The sequence below is a fragment of the Delphinapterus leucas genome, chromosome 3 (genome assembly GCF_059928025.1).
Source record: "Delphinapterus leucas isolate spDelLeu-1000000601 "Yukka" chromosome 3, BTC_Dleu_Yukka2, whole genome shotgun sequence".
NCBI classification, from domain to species: Eukaryota; Metazoa; Chordata; class Mammalia; order Artiodactyla; family Monodontidae; genus Delphinapterus; species Delphinapterus leucas.
The window spans coordinates 147,439,948-147,464,426 of NC_143131.1; the positions used below are offsets into that span (position 1 = coordinate 147,439,948).

The 24,479-nt window shown below is 37.9% G+C and overlaps 1 protein-coding gene across 10 annotated transcripts in view; it reads left to right on the top strand.

Moving 5' to 3' along the window:
- CREBRF (CREB3 regulatory factor) overlaps positions 1–24,418 on the top strand; it is a 65,159-nt gene extending 40,741 nt beyond the window's left edge. For 8 of the 10 annotated variants that reach the window (XM_089909668.1, XM_089909669.1, XM_089909672.1 and 5 more), the window contains 2 exons: positions 7,822–7,944; positions 14,689–18,892. In XM_089909668.1, the coding sequence (XP_089765794.1) occupies positions 7,822–7,944; positions 14,689–14,804 (239 nt within the window). In that variant the 3' untranslated portion in view covers positions 14,805–18,892. The other 2 variants (XM_022595096.3, XM_089909670.1) reach the window with 2 other exon arrangements.
- The last annotated feature ends 61 nt before the right edge of the window (positions 24,419–24,479 follow it).

Sequence of the window (24,479 nt, forward strand, 5' to 3'; positions counted from 1 at the left end):
CTTTTAACAATTTGATTAACTTGCTTTTACCTTGCTGACCACTCTCTTTTTCTTTGGTTTTGTTATTTGCTTTCCTTGTATTCTGCCCAGCTTTAGGCCAGCCTCTTTTTTGTTCATCCATTCAGTAAGCTATATACTCACTCTTACTCATTCACGTCCTTCTCTTAGCATGTCCGTCTGTGGCGCGCCAAGCCAAATCTCACCTCTGTCCTAAAGAGCTCACCTCTTGTGACCATGGGTAATCTCTGACTTCCATTTTACAGTTGTGTGCTGGGTTAGCCAATTTTATTAACTAATGTATATTTTAACCTTTGAGTAGATAGTTTAGAAACATGTTTTACAAATATGATTGTTCATTAGAGTCATTTGTGTGTACATGTTAAACTGTAGATTTCTAGGCTTCTCGCCAGATACTCTGAACTGTAATCTATGCAAGTAGAACGCAGGAATCCATATTTTTAACATTACCCCAGATTACCCTTTTTTTTTTTAATTTAATTCATTTATTTTTGGCTACGTTTTGGGTCTTCATTGCTGGGCACGGGCTTTCTCTAGTTGCAGCGAGTGGGGGCCACTCTTTGCTGCAGTGTGTGGGCTTCTCATTGCGGTGGCTTCTCTTGTTGCGGAGCACAGGCTCTAGGTACGTGGGCTTCAGTAGTTGTAGCATGCAGGCACAGTAGTTGTGGCTCGCGGGCTCTAGCGCTTAGGCTCAGTAGTTGTGACGCACGGGGTTAGATGCTCCGCAGCATGTGGGATCTTCCCAGACCAGGGCTCGAACCTGTGTCCCCTGCATTGGCAGGCAGATTCTTAACCACTGCGCCACCAGGGACCCTACCCCAGATTACTCTTATGCAACCATCCTAGTACATATTTGGGAACCGTTGGTTTAGATCAGTGCTTCCCAATCTTTCACATCATGGCACATGCAGAAAACTATCATCCCTAAGGCATCCTGGAGTATAACAGAGTAGGCTGCTGATGGGAGGAGGCCCTTTTGGGCTGAGATGATCATTATCTCATACACCTGGAACCCTTCTACAACGAACTAGTGGGTTGGAAAGCTCTGCTTTTGATCTTCTGTAATAAGAACCACCCCTTCTTTCCCCCTTGCTCTGTTACTCTTCCTTAAGCCTGGTAGCATAAGAGCTCATATGTTCCTTTGCCTCGAAAATTGTCTTCTTCACTGTGTTGCTCTTGGGCTAAATTGTATCTGAAAGTGGAACAGTGGCTAAATGATCGATTATTATTTGTTTCCAGAGGTTTTCTTAAGTCCAGCATGATGTCTGGCACATAAGTGCTCAATAAATGTTGTGGAGTTCTTTCTTAATCCTTTATCTTGGTTATCTTGTTTCCATTTGTGAGGACAGAAAGAGGATTTCCAACTGTGATGTTTACAACTTGTGAAAGGAACTGATGGTTTTATTTATTAATGACCACACAGGAATTCTAATCAAGGTAAATGAATTAGGTAAAACAATAGTTGGTTTGTTGGAATGGAGATCTTCCCATTTTCCCATTATTCGTTCTTGCTTATTGAAGCATTTTGACCTTGAGCTCTGTGAGTATATATATGATTGCAATGTCATGGACATTCATACTTCATTTTAGAACCCAGCTGACTCACACTGCAGGGAAATGTGGTGAGCTCCTGGGAGCCTTCTGGTCTCTTTTTCTCTGGACACATGTAGGCATATATCTGTGTGTTACTCAGTTAATAAATTTATCCATAATGATGTACATCTGTGTGGCCATATGTTTTTGCATTTGTATATATGTACATGCATGCCCACGCACACATGCTTTCTGTCTATGATGTAAATATATTCTGGGGTGTGGAACAATTGGGGAATTGGTAAGGGCCAGGAATATGTGTATTTCTGAATGTGTTGTTCTATCTCAAATTGAGTTTTTGATGGCCTTAAATGTTTCTTGTTTCCAGAGCTAGCCTAAAGCCTCTAGATATTTTCATGTAGGAAAGGACTGTCTTTATTTTTTATTTATTTATTTTTTTAACATCTTCATTGGAGTATAATTGCTTCACAATGGTGTGTCAGTTTCTGCTTTACAACAAAGTGAATCAGCTATACACATACACACATCCCCATATCTCCTTCTCCCTCTTGCGTTTCCCTCCCACCCTCCCTATCCCACTCCTCTAGGTGGTCACAAAGTACCTAGCTGATCTCCCTGTGCTATGTGGATGCTTCCCACTAGCTAGCTATTTTACATTTGAAGGCCTGTCTTTAAAAGGTAGCATTTTCTTCTCAGTTAGTCAGCATGGAGGAAAAGGATCTTCTCATTCATTTATTTCTCTTCCACTTCTGTCTTACTAGCTTCTCTCCTCCAGTCTGGGGAAGAGCAGCTTCGACTATTGGTTTAGAAGACATCTCAGAAGCAATGAGATACTCCTGTGTAGTTTGCCACATGTAGTCTGAAAGTTCTTCCCGGAGTTTCTGATACATCTCTCAAGGGAATGGTGCCCTTGATTCCTCTAAATATCTGGGAGTCACTCTGTTACTGCTTTGTGGAACACTTTTATCCGTTACTTATCTTTTTTTTGTGTGTGGTACGCGGGCCTCTCACTGCTGTGGCCTCCCCCGTTGTGGAGCACAGGCTCCAGATGCGCAGGCTCAGCAGCCATGGCTCATGGGCCCAGCTGCTCTGCTGCATGTGGGATCTTCCTGGACCGGGGCATGAACTCGTGTCCCCTGCATCGGCAGGCGGACTCTCAACCACCGTGCCACCAGGGAAGCCCTGTTACCTACCTGTTGACCCAATGGTTTCTAGAATTTGTGATTTACAAATCGGTGACATCGGAAAAAGATTTTGGGACTTGGGAACCATAGTGTTGCCAGCTTTATATTTTGCCACGTGAAGCCATTAAAAGGAACATCATCTACAATTACTGTCATGTCATACAAGGAAGAATATTTTAGCATTAGAAAATTGAGACAGGCATAATTTCAGAGTAAAGTTAGCTTTATGAAAAAATGTACTCTGTTGTCCTTATCCTTTTAAATTTGTCATCAACTAGCACCGTTCCAAGGACTAGCTTCAGGGCCCAGGACTGTCCTACTCATCCTGTCCTATCCTGCCGAACCTCCTCCTCCTATTGATTCCTTCTACCAAAGCTCACAAGAAGCTGCTCCGTGAGTCAAATGTAGATTTGTTGACTCAGAATGAAAAGTAAAGCTACTAAGAGGATTGGACGTTCATCCTGATTGACATATTTTATCCCTAAGCAAGCTACATGAGAAAATTAAAACTGGAAGATTCTTGGATGAACATGGAATCAAAACAGGAGGGATCTGTTAGAGATTTAAGGTTTGGCCTCACTTTCTGAGCCAGATGCCTCCGCTTCCTCACCCAGAAGTTTTTGATGTTGTTAGAACGCTTCACCTCTGCCCTCCCTCCCCCCAGGGCCTGGCATGGACACTGCCCAGGTTGAGAAGAGCTGTTCTGCTCTGTTTCAATTTTGATTTTACGGTGGGGTTTTTTTTTTTTCTTTCTTTCTTTCTTTTTAAAAGTGACCTGGGGCTTCCCTGGTGGCACAGTGGTTGAGAGTCCGCCTGCCGATGCAGGGGACACGGGTTTGTGCCCCGTTCCGGGAGGATCCCACATGCCGTGGAGCGGCTGGGCCCGTGAGCCATGGCCACTGGGCCTGCGCGTCCAGAGCCTGTGCTCCACAACGGGAGAGGCCACAGCAGGGAGAGGCCCGCGTACTGCAAAAAAAAAAAAAAAAAAAAGTGACCTGATTTACTTTACCTGTTGAAGATGAGGGAACCTCATTGCTTCTCGTAAGTCCAGCCTGCATGTAAATGTCGTTATATTTGAGTAAATGGTGTTCTCTCTCAGTTATTCGAGAAGAAGCATAAATTTCTTGTTTCATGTGATTTAGGGAGTCAGCTGTGCTTTTCCTTGTTTACTGACACGTTTTATATATATTGTTCCTGCATGTAGTTTTAAACTGCCTCCCCACCCCCCACCCCCAGTTATTTCTGACTTCTCGCTTCAATATTAGTCTAGATTGGTCTCTTCTAAGTATTACAGGGTTAGGAATAACACATCATTGATTTCAAAGCAGTGTCTGAAGTAGTAGAGATTTATTTCAGACCATAGGAATTCTGTGTGTTGAAATTGGAGATGTGTTCCCCCCTGCAACTTTATTGAGGTATAATTGAAGTACAATAACTCTACATATTTAAAGAGTATTATTTGGTTAGTTTGGGCATATGTATATACATGTGAAACCAATCAAGATAATGAACACTTTGATCACCTCCAAAAGTTTCATAGTGCCCCTTTGTAAGCTAACCCTCCCTCCATTCCTATCCCTTAGTAGCCCCGATCTGCTTTCTGTCACTGTAGATTAGTTTACATTTTCAGAATTTTATATTAATGGAATCCTACCATACATTCTCTTTTTTTGCCTGGCTCCTTTCACTCTGAATAATTATTTAAAAATTTCTCCATGTCATCTATATCAATAGTTAAATCCTTTTCATTGCTGAGTAGTATTCCATTGTGTTAGATATATTACAGTTTCTTTATCCATTCACCTATTGATGGATACTTGGGTTGTTTGCTTTCGCTGTAACAGAGCTGCTGTGAATATTTCCGTACAAGTGTTTGGGTGGACATATATTTTAATCTCTCTTGCTTAAATACCTACGAGTAGCTGTATAGGAAACCGCCAAACTGTTTTCCAAGTAGCTGTACCATTTTACATTCTCAAAAACAGTGTATGAGGGTTCTAGTTGGTCCATATCGTTGCCAGCGCTTGGCAAGGTCAATCTTCTTACTTTTAACCAACCTAATGGGTGGTATGTGGCAGTATCTCGTTGTGGTCTTAATTTGTATTGCTTTGATTAATGATGTTCAACATCTTTACTGTACTTACTGGCTATTCATTATACTTTGTGTGTATATGTGAAGTATCTATGAAAATATTTTGCCATTTAAAAATTTTGTTTTCTAAAAGTTCTTTATTCTAGATACAGGCTCTTTGTCTGATATATGTATTGAAAATATTTTATACTAGTCTTTGGATTTCCTTTTTGTTTTCTCACTGACATCTTCCAAAGAGCAAAAATGTTCAATTTTGATGAAGTCCAATTTGTCAGTCTTTCCTTTTATATTTTACATTTTTGTGTGTTCTAATTAGAAACTTTGCCGACTCCAAAAATTGTATTTTCTTGTATATTTTCTCCTAGGATTTATGTAGTTTTAGGTTTTACAGTTAAGTTTATGAGATCTTTTTCAGGTTAATTTTTATGTATGGTGTAGGCTAAGAGTTGATTTTCTTTCCCCATATGAATGTCCAGTTGATCAAGCACCAGTCATTGAAAGAACTTTCCTTTCCCCATTTAATTGTTTTTGCACCTTTATCAGATCAGTTGATCCTATATGTATGGGTCTACTTCTGGACTCTGTATTCTGTTCCATTGATCTATTTGACTGTCTTTATGTGAATATACAGTGTCTTACTGTAGTTGTATAGTAGATCGTGAAAGTCAGGCAGTGTTAGTCCTTGTTAGTCTTCTGATTTTGTTCTTTCAAAGTTGTTTTGGCTATTCTAGGTCCTTTGCATGACCATATAAATTTTGGAATCAGTTTATCACTTTTTACAAAAAAAGTTTCTTGAAATTTTGATTGGAATTGCTTTAAATCTGTAGATCAATTTGGAGAGAATTATCATCTTAACAAAATGGAGGCTTCCTATCCATGAACTTGGTTTCTCTTTCCATCTAGTTAGGTCTTCTTTAATTTCTCTCTGACTTGTTTCATAGTTTTCAATGTAGAGTGCTTGACCATCTTTTGTTAGATTTATTCCTAAGTATTTTATGTTTTTTGGTGCTGTTGTAAATGGACTCATTTTTGAAATTTCAAATTCTTTCTTGGTAGTATATAAAATGAATTTTTGTGTATTACTCTTATACCTTATTTTCTTGCTAAATTTATTAGTTCCCGTAGTAGATATTCCAGCAGATGCCCTGGAATTTTCTATTTAAGCAGTCATCATCTGCAAATAGAAATGGCTTTATTTATTCCCTTCTGAGCTTTATGCCTTTTAACTCTTTTTCTTGCCTTGTTGCAATGTCTAAGACATTTGAATAGAAGTGGTGACTGCCTCGTTTGCAGGGGAAACTTTGACCTTTAAGTTGATATTGGCTGTAGGCTTTTTTGTAGATGAGATGCTCTCTATTATTTTGAGTAAGTTTCCTTCTTTTCCTAGTTTCATTTATCATGAATAGATACTGAATACTGTCATTTTCTTTCCTTTTTTTTTTTTTGCATTTATTGGAACAATCACATTGTTTTCCTTTATCCTGGTAATGTATCACATATTCCCCTGTTAATATGGTGCATTATATTAACTAACTTTTTATTAAACCAACCTTGCATTCTTGGAATAAACTCTATTTGGTTATGATGTATTTTCCTTTTTATATTAGAGTCTATTGAAAATATTTTGTAAGATTCTATTCCGATATTTTAAGTTGGATTCTGTTTTTAATATTTTGTCAAGGATTTTTATATCTATATTCAAGAGGGTTATTAGTCTGTGATTTTCTTTTTTTGTAATGTCTTTGTCAGGTTTTGGTATTTGAGGATACTAGCCTTAGAGAATGAATTCAGCCATGATCTTTCTTCCTTTTTTTTTTGAAAGTTTGATGAAATTAATTTTATTTCTTCATTGTGCATTTGATAGAATTTTCCATTAAAGCCCTCTGCATTTTCTTTGGGGAATACTTTTTGATAAATTCAATTCCTTTATTAGAAATGAGCTGTTCAGATTTTCCATTTCTTCTTGTGAAGTGGCATTTTCAATAAATTTGTCCATTTCATCCAAGTTTTTGAATTTGTTAGCATAGCATTTTCTTCTTATCCTTTTAATGGCTGTATTCTGAAGTGATAACCCGTTTTCCATTCTAGGTAGAGGTGATCAAGCCGTCTAGCTGGAGATGGGGATGAGGGTGGGAGTGGGTATCAATTTTGTTGATATTTTCAAAGAACCAGCTTTTGGCTTTGTTAACTTTCTCTGTTGTGTGTTTGTGTTCTGTTTTATTGATTTCTGCTCTTATATTTATTATTTCCCTCCTTATTTACTTTTGGTTAACTTTGCTCTTTTTTTTTTTTAAAGCTTCTTAAGGTGGGGAAATTTGTTGTTGTTTTTTTAATTTATTTATTTTATTTTTGGCTGTGTTGGGTCTTTGTTGCTGTGCGCGGGCTTTCTCTAGTTGCCGTGAGGGGGGCTACACTTCGTTGCGGTGTGCGGGCTTTTCATTGCGGTGGCTTCTCTTGTTGCGGAGCGCAGGCTCTAGGCACGCGGGCTCTAGAGCACAGGCTCAGTAGTTGTGGCGCACGGGCTTAGTTGCTCCGCGGCATGTGGGATCTTCCCGGAACAGGGCTCGAACCTGTGTCCCCTGCATTGGCAGGAGGATTCTTAACCACTGAGGCACTGGGGAAGCCCGGGACATTTGTTTTTAAAGCTTTGTCTTTGAAGGGCTTTGTTCGATTTATTTAATAAACATTTACTAAGACCCTATGAGTCAATATACCAGGCACTGTCATAGCTGTGAAGACAAGTAGGGCAAACTGCTTACAGGATAGTGGACATTGATACATGTCTACAATCTGTTATCAAAAGTGGCATATCGTTTGATTATTAGTCTCTTTGGATAAGAAAGCTTACAACCATCACTGCTTAATGTTTTCTTATATGTTCTTCATTTTTAATTGAGTATCTGTTATTACATAATTAAAAGTAAATTCTTCCATGTTAATGACATGCTCCAACTGTCCTGTTCTGTCTTACAGATAATTTATTGTTTGTAATCAACTCCATCAAGCAAGAGATTGTAAACCGAGTACAGAATCCAAGAGAGGAGAGAGGACCCAACATGGGACAGAAGCTTGAAATCCTCATTAAAGATACTCTTGGTAAGAAGAACACTGGATAAACTAATAACCACTAATAACGTATAGTGTAAGGTATATGATTCAAGGGAATATTCAAAATTCTTTTAAGGAAAAACTCAAGTGGTCTCATTGTAGTTACCTCCCTTTATGAGAAGATTTGTTTTTTGAGAGTTAGCATTCATAAACATGTTCTGCTGGTTACCACGATTGATTGATTGATTGATTGATAGACAAGAAGTGATTTATTAGGACGCTTACTAGGCTTACAAGTGGGCAGGTGAGCGTTGTGCTGCCCCACAATTTATTATTTAGACTTCGTCACTGAACTGTTTTAACACTTAGGAAAGATAAACTTCTAGCAACTTTAACCTTCTGTGGGGAAAATAAAGATCCCTGACCTTGTCAAGCCTGCAGTATATACTTCAATAGAGGTTCTTACCTATTTGTTTTACTCTTTCACAGGATTCTAACAGACTTGATTATCTGGTTTTCCATCCCTGAACAGTTTATACCACATGGGGAGGAACAGAGAGGCAGGCATCCAGAAGTCAGGCAGAGTGATACCTGACAGGGAGGGTAGAGGTAGCTAATGTAGACAAAGACATGCAAACCCTAGAGGCCCCAGGAGCTTGGCTGCCATAGGAGCAAATCACCCTATGATCAGTAGCATCCCAAGGGCATTACAGCATAACACAAGCCATGAAAACCCTGAAGCATCATAAAATTGTTTCAGCTATATTATATGTTCTTTGTTTAACAGTTTTTATTCTAGGACTGTCTCTTAAAAACTGGTTCTTACATAGTTGTTGTATAGAGTAGTAAATTTCACTTACCTGAGAATTTTCTTCCCCAGGATGCTGACTGTATATTGAATCACGTCACTTAAAAGAATTACAGTTTACTTTTCAATCATTAATTAGTTATTTACCTGAATTTTAGAGTGCCAAACACTATAACTAAAAAAAATTTTTTAAATTGTAAATATCTTAGAATTTGTTAAGACAATTTTTCTGACTTCCAGTTATTATAAATTCATTCATTCCACAAAATTTTTTCAATGCCTACTATGTTGCCAGGTGTTGGGGGATACAGGGGTTAAGTAGAGACTTGGTTGCTACTCTTCTTAGATGCTTGTAGTCTAAAAATGGAAGGCAAGGAATAGAAAACCAAAAATAATAATAATAACATTGTGGTAACTGCTATGAAGAAATCAAGATGCTTAGATGCAGTGGAGTGAGCAAGAATATTTTATTTCTACTTATACAGAAATGCTCCTGTATACCAAATCTGCTACCCAAATCATTGCATTTTCTTTAATTGAAAATAAGTACACATTTAATGCTTCCATGCACTTAGTAAGTTTCTTATGGTTTTTGAAATGTCATTAATTTCTCTTGTCAGCGTTGTGTTCATACTGAACGTAAAATATACTAGTGTTTCTGTAGGGCAATTTGGAATCATTAGTAAAATTAGCAAGGCATATAGATTTTAACCCAATGATTTCATGAAATTTGACAACTTTCATGTTTAAAGGCCAAAGGAGAAGATCTAAAAGAGAGATTAAGAGATGAGAAAAAAGAATTCCTTAGTCTAGGAAGGGATAAACAGCTAACATTTATATAGTACTTATTATGATCCAGGATCTGTCTACTCAGATTTAGTGATTTACTTCCACAGTTCTGTGAAGAAGGTATTATTATCCTGGTTTTACAGATGAGGAATTGGAAGCCCAACAAGGTATTAAGTAACTTGCCACAAGTCCTATAGCCAACAAGTGGCAGGACGAGGAGCTAGAAGTAAGTGCTCCTAGTTGCAAGTGCTTGCACTGTACCCATGGATCATCACTTGGCCCTGTCATCTGACACTCATCTCTAGATAGTTTCTGAACTGTATAGTTCCCAAGTGGCCCACTAATTGCCTCATCCAGTAGACTTACTTGAGAATTTATTTTTCTTGACATTCTGTGTAACATTTGATTCTTTTGAGCATTTATCTTCATTCTTAAAACATTTTCTTTATCTTAAGGTACTTAAGGTTCTGCATGCCTTGTTTCCTATCTTTTTACACACAAAATGCTAGTGGTTTCTCTGTGGCTCTAGCAATACCCACTGGTCATGTGCAGAAATTAAGATACGTTTCCAAAAAACAAAAGCTCATTTAGCATAATGGTTAAAATCAGAGTATTTGAAATCAGTTCTAGATTCAAGTCCTGGCCCTGCCACTTACTACCTGAGGACCCTAGGGAAGTAACTTCACTTCCCTCAACCTAATTTTATTCATCTATAACGTAAAGTGTGGACAGTTGTGTGGATTAAATGGAAAGAGTGCATGTAAAGCACTTAGCATACTGCTGAACACAAATTCTCATTACTTAGTAAGTATTAGTTGTTGATGTTACCATATTACATCGTAAACATTTTTTAATTAATTTATTTATTTTTGGCTGTGTTGGGTCTTCGTTTCTGTGCGAGGGCTCTCTCTAGTTGCGGCAAGCGGGGGCCACTCTTCATCGCGGTGCACGGGCCTCTCACTATCGCAGCCTCTCTTGTTGCGGAGCACAGGCTCCAGACACGCAGGCTCAGTAGTTGTGGTGCACGGGCCTAGTTGCTCCGCGGCGTGTGGGATCTTCTCAGACCAGGGCTCGAACCCGTGTCCCCTGCATTGGCAGGCAGACTCTCAACCACCACGCCACCAGGAAAGCCCACATCGTAAACATTTGAATTCTTTTCCTTAAAAGAATTTTATTTCTACATTGTCTTCCTGTGTTAGGTAGAGAGAGGAATTTAATGTTATAAGAAAAAATTCTTCCTGCCTTTTTATTTTTTAACTTAAAGGTCTTATATATTGATAAGTTTGTGTTTTCCCTTTGTACCTGATTGTCAGTTTTACCAGATACAATCCTTGACTCACATTTTCCTGCCTTGAGTATTTTAAATATGTTTCTCCATTTTTATTCTGGAATAAAGTGTTGCTGTTGAAAAGCTAATAATTGCCTAATATTTTTCCCTTATGCCGTTTGCTATTTTTGCCCAGATGTCAACAGGATTTTTTCCTTTTTCTTTAAATCCTAGTGATTTTACTAGACCATGTCTTGGAGTTGGTCATTTTAGGTTGATATTCTCATATACACTCTGTGCTCTTTCAGTAAGTAGCTTCAGATCTTTTTAATTTTTATTTATTTTTAAAATTTATTTAATTGATTTATTTTTGGCTGCGTTGGGTCTTTGCTGCTGTGCGCGGGCTTTCTCTAGTTGCAGTGAGCGGGGCCTACTCTTTGTTGCGGTGTGCGGGCTTCTCATTGCGGTGGCTTCTCGTTGCAGAGCACAGGCTCTAGGCGCCTGGGCTTCAGGAGTTGTGGCTTGCGGGCTCTGGAGTGCAGGCTCAGTAGTTGTGGCGCACGGGCTTAGTTGGTCCACGGCATGTGGAATCTTCCCAGACTGGGGCTCGAACCCGTGTCCCCTGCATTGGCAGGCAGATTCTTAACCACTGTGCCACCAGGGAAGCCCATATGTTTTTAATATTTGATTTGTTCCCTTGCTTTGGTTTTCTTCTTTGGGGACTCTTACTGTTTGTGGGTTGGATCTTCTTTGCCTGTCTTCAGTATTTTCTGAAGTATATTCACTTCTTCTCAAATTAAAAAAAAAAAATCTCTTAATTTCTTATTTTAAAATTCTTCCCCTTTTCACTGCTGTTTCTCTTAAATGCATTATCTGTTGTGTTTATTTGCGGCTCTTATATCCTTTTAGATTTGTTTTAATTTCAGGAGTTCATTTTTTCATTTTTTCTCTTTTTTTTTGAGGTGTGATTGACATAACATTATATTAATTTCAGGTGTATAATGTACTGATTTGATACTGGTATATATTGCAAAATGATCACCACAGTAAGTCCAGTTAGCATCCGTTAATATACATAGTTATAAAATATTTTTTTCTTGTGCTGAGACCTTTTAAGATCCTCTCTCCTACCTACTTTCAAATATGCAGTACGGTATTATTAACTACAGTCACCATGCTATACGTTACATCCCCCTCATTATGGATTATAGTCTTTATCATCAAGAAGCACACATCTTTTGTTCACAGCTTTTTCCCTGAATTCAATCTTGTCTGATCTTACAGTCATGAATGTAGCTTTCTTATTATTTATCTTTGCTTGGTAGCCTTCCCTTTTATTTTCAGTCTTTCTGAATTACTTTATATGATATACATCTCTTTTTAAAAGATCTTAATTAGATTAAAATTTACATTTTAATTTCGATTTGCATACCATAAAATTCACTCCTAGATTTTTATATGTAACTTGTAGTTTGATTTTCTTTATTAGTCAGTCTAGTTTTTCTTTAATGGATGAGTTTAGCTCATTTTTTTTTTTTTTTTTTGGCTGCTTTGGGTGTTCATTGCTGTGTGCAGGCTTTCTCCATTTGTGGTGGCTTCTCTTGCTGCAGAGCATGGGCTCTAGGCTCACGGGCTTCAGTAGTTGTGGTGCACAGGCTCTAGGGCACGTGGGCTTCAGTAGTTGTGGCTCGTGGGCTTGGTAGGTGTGGCTCGCGGGCTCTAGAGCACAGGCTCAGTAGTTGTGGTGCACGGGCTTAGCTGCTCTGTGGCATGTGGGATCTTCCTGGACTAGGGATTGAATCCGTGTCCCCCGCACTGGCAGGCGGATTCTTTTTTTTTTTTTTTTTTTAAATTTTTATTTATTTATTTATTTTTGGCTGTGCTGGGTCTTCGTTGCTGCGCATGGGCTTTCTCTAGTTGCAGTGAGTGGGGGCTACTCTTCGTTGCCGTGTGCATGCTTCTCATTGTGGTGACTTTTTTTGCTGCGGAGCACAGGCTGTAGGCTCATGGGCTTCAGTAGTTATGGTTTGTGGGCTCTGGAGTGCAGGCTTAGTAGTTGTGGTGCACAGGCTTAGTTGCTCCGCAGCATGTGGGATCTTCCCAGACCAGGGCTCGAACCCATGTCTCCTGCATTGTCAGGGGGATTCTCAACCACTGCGCCACCAGGGAAGCCCGGCAGGTGGCTTTTTAACCACCGTGCCACCAGGGAAGTCCCAGCTCATTTTTATTTATTGATGTATGTTTGGTTTTATTTCTGTTATCAAAAGAGCTGTTAGGGCCTTCCCTGGTGGCGCAGTGGTTGAGAGTCTGCCCGCCAATGCAGGGGACACGGGTTCGTGCCCTGGTCCGGGAAGATCCCACATGCTGCGGAGCAGCTAGGCCCGTGAGCCATGGCCGCTGAGCCTGCGCGTCTGGAGCCCGTGCTCCGCAATGGGAGAGGCCCTCGTACCGCAAGAAAAAAAAAAAGCTGTTAAGATTTGTTCATACGGCTTTCTTGCCTTTTTATGTCATTCACTGTATGATCCATTATTATTATAGTTTCACTTTGTATGTGTCCTCTGATTATTTTCAAGCTCTACATTTTTGTCTTGCAGTTTCACTTTTTAGCTAATAACATGTATACTTAATTTTTTTCTCAACTTTTCATTTAAGATATCAATCCTACAAGAAAAGTAGAAAGAGACAGTCCAGTGAACACCTGTGTGTCATTCCGCTAGATTCACCAGCTGTTAATATTTTGCTGCATTTGCTTTATTTCTGCCTCTGTGTACATTTTTTCCCTATATATTTGAAGGTAACTTATAAACATATGATTCTTCATCCATAACTACTACTTCAGCATGTATTTCTCAAGAACAAGGACACTTTCTTACTTAGACACAATACTGCTATAACTTCCGTTGATGTGACATCTATGTGGAGTCCATATTTAAATTTCCCCAGTTGTCTCAGTAATGTCCTTTATAACCTTTTTGTTTGTTTTTGATCCAATTAAGGATCAAGAGTTGCATTTAGTTGTGTCTTTTTTTTTTTTTTTTGTCTCCTTTAATCTAGATCAGTCTCCCAGGCTTTTTTCTTCCATAAAAAATCCAGGTAGTTGATCTTGTAAAATGTCCCAACATTTGAATTCATCTGTTTGCCCATGATTAGTTACAGTTAAATTTTCTTGGCAAGAATACATTGTAGCTTATATATCCTTCTCATTATGTCAATCAAGAAACAGTATCAGTTTGTCCCATTATTGGTCAGGCTGATTTTGATCACATGGTTAAGGTGGTGTCAATTCTCTGTTTTTTACAGTATCTTTTGACTTCTTATGAGCAATTACTGCATAGTATTTTTCTGCTTCCATCTCCTTTAATTGCTCAGTTTTGTATTACATTTAAAACACGTACACCTCTGTTACGTAAAATCAATATATCAAATATCTTTGATCTCAGCTATAGAGGATGAGGAAGATGAAAAAATCAACATACCTGCAGTGTCTCCCACCTTTCCTTCTTCTCTTCCAAGTTTGCTTATTTATCCACTTTTCTTTAAAATGAAGAAAAAGGAACGTAAAATTGATCATCATTATAAAAATGAATGAAAACATCTTTTCTTTAAAATGAAGAAAAAGGAACGTAAAATTGATCATCATTATAAAAATGAATGAAAACATCCTTCAGGTATATATTTTCAGTCACGTGGGTGAAGCCCATCCATGAGATGTAGTGAGGTTGGAGCAGTTGGAAGAGACTGGTGGTTTGATCCTTCTAATCTTGTAGGCTCTAATTATGGTGGGTAGAATTATGTTTTGGGCTGCAGTAGCAAACGGCAGAACACTCATCTGGGACCAGTGTCTAGCTGAGAGTCACCCCTGACCCTCAGATTTTCCTACTCCTCACCTTCATATGTGTCTAAGTGTGCCTATTATTCTTTTCTTCAGGTCTCCCAGTTGCTGGGCAAACCTCAGAATTTGTTAACCAAGTGTTAGAGAAGACTGCGGAAGGCAATCCCACCGGAGGCCTTGTAGGACTAAGGATACCAACATCAAAAGTGTAATCAGCCTCATTGGACCACTGGTCAGAAATGTCTGTGTTTGTCACGTTATTCATTGTAAATTTTCATTCTGTTTTGCATGTCAGTTTAGCATTATGTAAACATTTACAATTAGGTTACATTGTTTTAAGAACTAAGTAGCATAAGTGAAGCATGATCCAAAATACTTGATTATTACATTTTCAGAGCATAAACCGTTGGTTAAAACTGCTACTGGCATCAGAATTGAAACTCATACATTTAAGTAGATGTTTAGATACAGATTACAAAATCTGTTAAAGCAAAACATTTTGGAAGAGTGAAGAATAGTAAATGCCAAATATTGTGGCAGGTTTATGCTCTGAACCACACAAAAAAATTGAGGAAGCATTTTTTTAAACAGTCAGTTTAGATTGTTTTTAGAATTATTGCTTTTTATTCTAATTTTCCACAACCATTAATCTCACTTGTACATGGCACAACCCAGCACTCATGCCCATGTGCCATATTAGATGTTCATTTTCCGAGCTCAATATGGTATATATAAATATATATATAAATATATATATATAATGTCTGTGCAAGTAAGAAAAAAAAGCATATTCTTTGTGCCTTGTATTTTGGGGAAACTATAAAACTGGTAATATTTTGTATGATGAAAACCCTAATGAGGAAAAACAAGATATATAGATGGAAAAATTATGGGGTTTAAATGTTTTTTTGTTCCAACTCTTTTTCAAATTTTTTGAATGTATATAGGACTATGTTGAAATGTAGATATATGCCACAGAGTCTGTGTATTGTATAAAAAACAAAACAAAAAAACAAACAAAAAAAAGATGGCTCTAGAAAACTCATATTTCGGTACTTGACCGGAAGAAGACAAATACTTGCACATTATTGCGATTGTTTTATTTTTTGTACCAAAGACAAATGCAACTGATATGGCATACTGCCAGTCTAAGTAAAGTTTTGCACAGCTTACATGATACTGTATGAATGTATGAAAAAAAAGGAGAAAAAAAAGCAAAACGAAAAGGTCAGGGTTAGGGATCTTACTGAACTGTGAATTTTATTTCTGTTTGGGTCCAATTATCTACAGAAGGAGCATCCACACATACAGATATTATTTTGCTGTTCCTCTAGTTCGCTTCCATAGTAGATAAGTTGGTGGCCATTTAGGTGTCTATAAGTCTTTTTATTTCTGCACTTATTGTAGGAAATTTTAATATATTTCATTTTAGTAAGCTATTGGTAAAATAGTTTTTGACCTTGAAAATTAAAAAGTTTATTTAGCTTATTGTAGTATACTTCCACCAAACAACCAAAATACAGATTATTTTTATTGTATTATGTATATATATATGTAAAGACAGAAAAAAGCTAAAAATATCTAATTCTTTAGTTGCCACTTTTCCAATTGATGTATTATTGTGCATGTAATATTTTCAAAGATCAACACAAGCTTAAAACAAAAACAAAAAGATTTATAGATTTTTATATTTTTGTACAGGTATTTTCAAACTAGCTTCTTCAAACTTAACATGTGACTTATTCTTCTTCTATAGTTTCTAGAACTGAGAAATATTAACACATTTAGTTTTTAGGTGCTCTTTTTTGTTCACATAAAACAGCTTCATTAGTCAGTGTTTTAACTATGTTAAAGCTTTACCTCTTGATGAGAAATTTCTTATGTCAAGGCAACGTTATAAACCTTCCCTACAGATCTTTCCGTCCTGTCTCTCTTACTGTTTTATTTTCAAATCTTGTGTTTTGAACTCTGAAAACTGGTAGCTTAAAAATTATACCTTAAAAAAAAATCCTATTTAGCCAGAAAAAAAAATACCAAAAATTTCCGACCTAGCTGCCGGGAAAGTATCTATTTCTCCAACTATTTCTCCATTACCCCTTGGAGAATTTATTTTTAATTATATTTTGTCTATACAGTGTGTTTCCTTTTCTGTTATTTTCTCCCTCCCCACCACGGTTTCCCATTTGTAAGTGATAGCACATGAAGCTATAGCTTATAAAGGTTTGCTTGATTCTAAAACACACAGTAACAAGTGAGCAATGTTGCTTTCATGCTTCTTTGACATTATGAAAAAGAAACTCCAAGAAGGATTGTCTTAACACCTTAGCTGAACTGTGATGCACAAGATTACCCTGTGTGCTTGGTGGAAATGTACCTGGTTAGTACATTCACACTAAACAGATAAGCTTAGATCTAATGGTTTAATAGAATGTAAGTTTATTGTTTTAAAGTTTTTCATTTTTAGGTGGGAGAAGGCAAAGCACAGGTTTGTAACTTGGAGGTATATGAAGTTTTGACAGAATGTGTCTGGGAAATTGAAACATGTTCCAAAATATGGCAGTTTTGCAATCAGGTGAAAATCACTTCATGATAGAGATTCAGCTGATGAGGTTTATAAAATTGCCCCTTTCTAGCTGCTCTGTTAGGAATTCTGGTTTTTTATACCTTTTTCTTGTCTGCAAACCAGAATTTGATTTTTTGGTCTTGCATTTCAAAAAAAGACTTTGAATCTGTTTAGTAGATTCCATATCCTTGCATTTCAGTGTTTTATATGTACTACTTAAGTTAAATAGGTAAAAGCTTTTAAATAGTTGAGCTTTTTAATGTTGACACTTTATTTTGTACCTATTTATATATGTATGTATATCTTAGAAAAGCACTTTGTTAAAAAAAATTGCATTTTATATGATTCCTGCCATTTGCTGCTAAATCTGGGCTGGTCAGAATGCTGCAGCGATACTTGATCTAAATAAAAACCTGGCAGTAAAATGTAGAGTGAAAGTTAAATCCTCTTGCTGTTTTAACTTTATCATAAAGATGACATAGGCAAGCTGTGCAGCTTTACATTTTAACCAGGGGACTCTGTGGCATTTAAAACCGTCTAGAAATGGTTGTACTTTAATGCCAGTAATAATCTGCTTCCTCTATTGTCATTAAAATGTATACGTTTAGTGTATCACACAAACAAATCTTATAAGGGTAACGTAAAAACCCCAACAATTGTACGTGTTCTGTTTTTGAAAATTGTGGCATGTATTTTTGGGTGAAGATCATTAGAGAAGAGCTCTCTAAAGGTTTTCTGTGTTCATACATGGTATACAGATAGCTCATAATGAAGTCCAGAATTTTACTTTAAGTGAAGGCATTGTGAATTCACCTCAAATAAACCCATTGTTCCCAAAGCGATTATAAACTTTGACTCTAGTACTACTATGATTTAAAAAAACAAAAAACGTTCTTCCTCTTTTCAGATACACTGGATTCTTTATAGAGTTTGTCTCCATATGAAAGCATGCTGTCCAGTTGTTCTTGTTAAGATCTTGTCTGAGTTTTGAATTGGGTGCCACACTTTTTCAGTCAATATGATTGCTTGTTCTACTGTACCATGTACGATTCTTGTCCTCTCCTATATCCTTCATGACAGATTATGATGTGGCTTTATATTGTGCCTTACTTGTACATTTAAAACAAAACATCTCCATTCCCTTTCACTTCCTAAATCTTTCACTTTGACCTTTTTGGTAAGAGAATCAGAGCTATTATAAAAACATCATGAAGGATTTCAGATGGGTATGGTTTCAAATTCCCTCTCTTTATTGTTATTTTATATTTGTATGAAAGACCAGTTTTGAATGGTCTTTGAATATGAGGGGGAGAGATTAGCAGTAATTTCACTACATCCCTTTTTCCTAACTTTCATGAATTTGTCATACATCTTCTTTCTGATGCTTGACTTCATTTGCTCCTTAGCAGTAGTCTGCATTTAAAGAAAGGTATGCTCAGTTCATCAGCTTGAAATTGACTATTTTCATTTTTCCAGAATTTTTTAGGAGAAGAGTACTCATTTTGTTTGTTTTATAAAACAGATGACAAGTCTCTTTAAAAGATACAGAAGTACAGTACTTTTGAAATACAATGCTGTTAGTTTGGATTTCTTTTTTTATATATAATATTCATACAGTTATCTGATGTTTGCCTTCATTAATAAAGCTGTTAGTTTATTCACCAAAATGTCAAGAATGGATGTGCTTTTCTTTATTCCATACATTTCTAAATATTTTAGCTGCTAAGAGTTAGTTAACTTTCTAAGAAACGAAATCAAGTTGCCTTCAGCAGGAATTAACAAAAACTTATGTTCCCTTTCTTTATATAGTCTTCCTAAAATTCTGTTCAAGTATTTTCTAGTTAATTATGTAACAGAATGTTAGCATCTCTCCAAATCTTGAAACTTGAATTTTGAGAACGCATTGAATTATGCTTTCAGTGTTAAAGTTTCAAATTATCCTTCTAGTGAAGTCTATTGTGGAATACCATTTCCCATGGAACTAAGGCCATTTCCACAACTTTGCACAGAACTGCAGTCTTGTTCTTCCCTCGGATCATGACAAATAAGCCTCACACAGTGCCGTAATACTTGTGGATTCTTTTGTAATCTTTGTAATCTTAATAAGGGCATTATGAGAAGATGACTCCATGTTTTTTAAATATTTCAAACACATTGGGATGTAACCATGAATGTCAACTGTAGGAATGGTTGTTTCGTTTTAAGGAATAAGCATGTTGGGGGAAGATGATGAAAATGTACTACTGACAGTTTTACACTTCCATAGACAAGTGGGATTATGTGTTGAAGCATAATCCTCGTGCTTAGTAAACTGACTGAAATTGTAGAAATTACACCTAGGAACTGAATTATGCCAAATTGCCATTTTCCTTTAGAAAAGAGAGATTTGGGGGTAGTGGTGAGGGAATAGAACCTTAAAACTACTTCCAAATAGTATTTTGGAATTGATGACTTGGTGACTAGTGAGGAACATCAAAGTTGGGTATTTCAATGTGCCAAGTTCGGGTGAACTAAGTTTGCCTCTTTCATAACAATGTAAACACAATGGTGTAGTTAATTAAATTATGGGTGGATGTGAGCGGGACTGATTACTGTGTCTTGCCCTTCGCCCTTTGTTTTTTTCAGAACCAAATAACAGAAATGTATATGTGTGTACTGTATCTGCCTTTTCACCACATTTTTATGACACTGTATTCCACTGCCTGCTTTTTTTTTTTTTTTAACCTTCTTTCCCTAGGATTTGTCCTATAACTTAGCATTTGTGGTTAACAGTGATACTAGGGCTGACTGCACATAAGACGTCACAAGAGAAGAGCGGAAGGGCAAGAATTCAAAGTGTTTGTTCATACAATGTGGCGACCTCTTTTGCATAGTTGCGTAGGATCCTGTTTGTAATGCTATCATAAATATTCTGTAGTTTTGTTCCCCACTCCCCTAACTGTAGCTATGAAACTTTTTATTGGATTCAGTCTTGTCTATTGTCTAGAAAGAATTTTATCTCGTTGACGCATGAGCTGTTTAAAAATTATTCTATTAAATGTTGGTTAATAGTTGTGCAGTTTTTCTTTTCAGAAGAAAAGGCAAGTCAAACATTGCCTTTGTTTTCTGTCACTTTCCAACCCCTCAGCACTTCTAGTCAGATACAGATTCATCAGTGTATGCAACATCCTTTGTAATTTAAAATAAAAAAAGATGAAAAGAAAAGGTTTTGACTTGTTTGCCTCATGCTTTCGTCCTTCCTTTTTCTGTTGCTTTTCTGTTGCTTTCCAAGGTGATCGTCCACCCTTCAGAATAACCCACTGCAACAAAATCCCAAACTAGAGACAGCAGTGAACTCTTGATCGCGCTGCCCCTCTCTTGGTGTAGTGTGCGAACAGCTAACGTTTTTTTTTTTTTTTAACACTTTGGGCTGCTTTTTCAATACTTTAGTTAAATTTAGCTATTACGTAGAATTATTCATTGACAAAAACATTTACATTCTTTATAGTTGAGAGCATAGTTTAGTTTATCCTTATTTCTCCTCCTTGATTCTTTGGCCAAGCGATTTCTCTGAGGGAAAGAAGGTATTTTGAGTCTCTCCTGACTTAAGCCTTTGTATGTGTTTGTGTGTTTCATAATTCTGAGTAGGTCCCCAAGCTAGGCTGGGCATATACATAGAACTGTTAAATCAGGGGACCCGAGTAAACACCACTGTAGCAGTGTGTTCCTTCGGCCAACAAACATTTGTTTAGCACTTTCTCTGCCAAGACTTGTGCTGCGTACTGGCCAGAAGGAGACTAAAGAGACCGCCACTAACGTTTAGTCTGCTGAGGGAGGCCACGTGTGAACAGGGCCACAAAACAACACAAGAGCTGTTAAACACGCAAAGGGTTCTAGGTACGTTACCGCAGAGGTATTTGCAAGGACACTGGTACCACATCAAGTGGGGTATGTTAAGAGAATTGACAGGCTGTGTGCATGACATCCCTGGTCCCTTGAAGAAGCCCTTTTTGCTTCATTTGAGTGACACTGAGGCTGTCAGGAAGCAAAGTGGGCCTAGCGTCTCATGGACTGGTTCTGCTTCAGGACTTGACCTCACAGGAGCCTCTGTCAGAGTCTGGGCACTTTAAGGAGCTGGGTGAGCCAGCCCTTCCAGTACAGCTCTTAGGAAACCAACCCGTCTGTTAGGTAGCGCCCAGTGAGATGGGCTGTTCAGTTGTCTCTCGTTGCCCACATTGATTTCGGAACCAGGAGAGCACCTTAGAGAGAAAAACATTAGTTGGGAAATACTTTAATATCCCAGCTGAAAGGTTCACAATAGGAAGAAGGCATTAGAAAGTCCTAGAAGGCTAGGGTGGCATTCATTAAGCCCCTGCTAGGTGCTTTCCTATCAGGGAACTCACCTGCTGCTCTCTGTGGCCCAGTAAGGTGGGTGATCATGTCCATTTTACAAAAGAGACTAGAACCAGATGCAGGGACTCACCCCAGACCCAGCTTAGATGATACAGAACTCCAATTCAAATGGCAGTCTGCTTGCAGCACTCGGAGACAATCCATACTCCTCTGTAAGGGACCTGGCCAAGTCACTGGCAATATTTGGATGGATGTCTGTGTAGGAGGGAGATAATGGGCTTAGGGTCTGAAAACCAGAAAGAACCAAAGCCAGAATCTAGTAGATGCAGTAAACAAAAGCTAGTCTCAGGATCAGTAGGTAAAGGTGACGGAAGCAAAACAGCATTGGCAGTAGTTAGTGATGGGGAGTGCGGGTCACCAAATTGTATATCTATCCCTCAAAGATGGCCTCTAGCTGAAGGCCTTAGAATTGAGTCTTTTTTGTTAGAATGGAGTATGTTGGAGGGTGGAGAAAAGAGGAGCTATGTTTTCTCTAATTGCCTCATGGAAATGCAATTGGTGACTGTTGGTTGCAGAGGAATTTCCACCAAGTAGCATGATGGGAAAGGGGCTCAAGGTCACGTGGGCCTATCTACTGCGTGCAGAGTTTGGGTTTCTTCAGTGTCCTGAACAGGGAGCTTCTACTTGAGGATCCAAAACGTTTGACCTGAAGAATGTCAACCTCAGTTTCTTTAAAAGGTTTTAATCTTAAAATGTCTCCAGGAATGAGCTTAAAAGAAAATGTACAAACTCTGAAGAAAACATTAAAATACTATGAAGGATACAGAAGACGACTTGAACAAGTGGAAAGATAGACCAAGTTCTTGAATAGGAACAGCCAACAGCATAAACCTGTCAGTCCTCCTAACTTAAATGAACAATTCAGTGCCATCCCGATGAGACATACCAATACGATTTCAAAAAACTAAAGTTCACGTGGGGAAAAAAATGGGGTGTTCGATCCTGACAGATATTAAAACACATAAAACTAATATTAAAACAGTGTCATTTTGGTGAATGAATGAATAGGCCAACAGAATAGAATGGAAAGTATAGAAATAGATTCAGATGTATTTATATTTAATTTATATATTATAAATAATATTAATATAAGTTATTAATTTATATATTATTTATATTTAATTTATATGGTAAGTGTGGCATCTGAAACCAGTGAGAAAAGGATGGATTGTTCAGAAAATAATGTTGGAACAACTGGGTAACCCTCTGGAGAAAGTAAACTTGGCTCTGTATCTCCCACCATAAGCGAACACATATTTCAAAATGGGTAAAGATCTAAATGTAAAAATAAAATTTCAAATAAAATTTTTTAAGGCCCCAAACACCATAAAAGCCAAGTCAAAATTCTGTAGACTAAGAGACAAAGCTCATTTCTAAGGGCAAATCCTCCTAATATCTAAAGAACTCTGGGAGCTGATATGAAAAAGACTGACAACCTAATAGAAAAATGAGCAGATAGTAAAATAAATACAAGTAGTTCTCCATTCATGATAAGAGAAATGAAAATTGAAAGATGGCATTTTTCACTTAATCAGATTGGCAAAAATCCCAGTGTTTGTTAACACACCGTGTGTACGAGGCCGGGAGAAAGCAGGCATTTGTACCACATTGCTGGTGGGAGTGTAAATTGATATAACTTCTATGAAGAGCAATTCGGTAGCATGTATCAGAATTTTAAAATGCATATATCCTTTGACCTAGCAATTCCATTTGCTCTGGGCAAGTCATTATCTCTCTGTGCCTGTTTCCTCATCTGTAAAAAGTGGATAACTCTACCTCACAGGGTTGTTGTGAGAGTTAAGTTAGAATGATACACATAAAGCACTTAGTACAAAGTACCTGGCACAAGGGGAGTGCTCCACAAATGTCAGTAATATAATAATAGCAGTCATGTGCATTGCATTCTTACGATGTACCACATTACTACATTGTGCTTGGTGCTTTTTATGTATTACCTCTTTTAATCTTTTAGTCAATGCTGTGATCACCAGCATTTAGCCTCTGAAGCACAGAGATGTGAAGTGGGTTGTCAAGCAGGATTCAAGCCAGGGCAGATGCCCAAGCCTGCAATATACAGCCTGTTTATTAGGTGCAGTGGGGTGATGAACACCTTAAGGGAGGGTGTTCCCTCCAAGGCTACAGATCCAAAAAGAGCTTGAAGAATCCAGGAAGCAGACAGGGCTGTGTGGGGTACCTGATGCCCTTGAGGTCCAGCTAAGAAACTTGGACTAGTTAATAAAAATACAATGAAAGAGCCTCCATCTGTTGAGGGTCTCTTCTTAATTATTTCCATCGAAACTACTCCAGCGAGGTAAATTTATTAAATCCAATTGTACACAAAAGGCAACCACCAGGAGCCAGTGAAGGGGTGTAAGCTGGAATGTGACTTGATCAGTTGTGCGTTTTAGGAAGATCCCTTGAACCGTGGGCTGGACTGACAGGAAGTACCCTAGCAAACTGCTTTGAATTCCGTACATTTAAAAAAGTAATGATAACATTTGTCATTTTTTTCTTTCACTCCACAATTTATATTCACTGTAGAAAATATGAAAAATACAAGAAAGTTTAAAGAAATATAAAAAACTGTTAATTCCACCTTCCAGAGACATCCCAATTGATACTTTTCCTCCAGTTTCTTTCCCCCCTCTATGCAAAAAATAGGCAGTCATTAGAATGACTGATGGGCGGAAGATGGGGAGAGGCCCCTGTTAAAGCGTTGCTGATAATTCCCTCCTCTCTTTCTCTCCGTCTTACTAGGTCCACACCAAGAGGCCGACTGATTTTTCCCACGAGTCAGGGAAAGTCCACACCACTCGGCGCTACCACCCTCGCTCGCCGCAGGCCGGTCTCTAGGGGGCGCTGCCGCAAGACCCGACGGGGAAGAAGGAAGCCGGTGCGAAAACGCGTTGGAATTTGGGCACCGCGGCAGCCC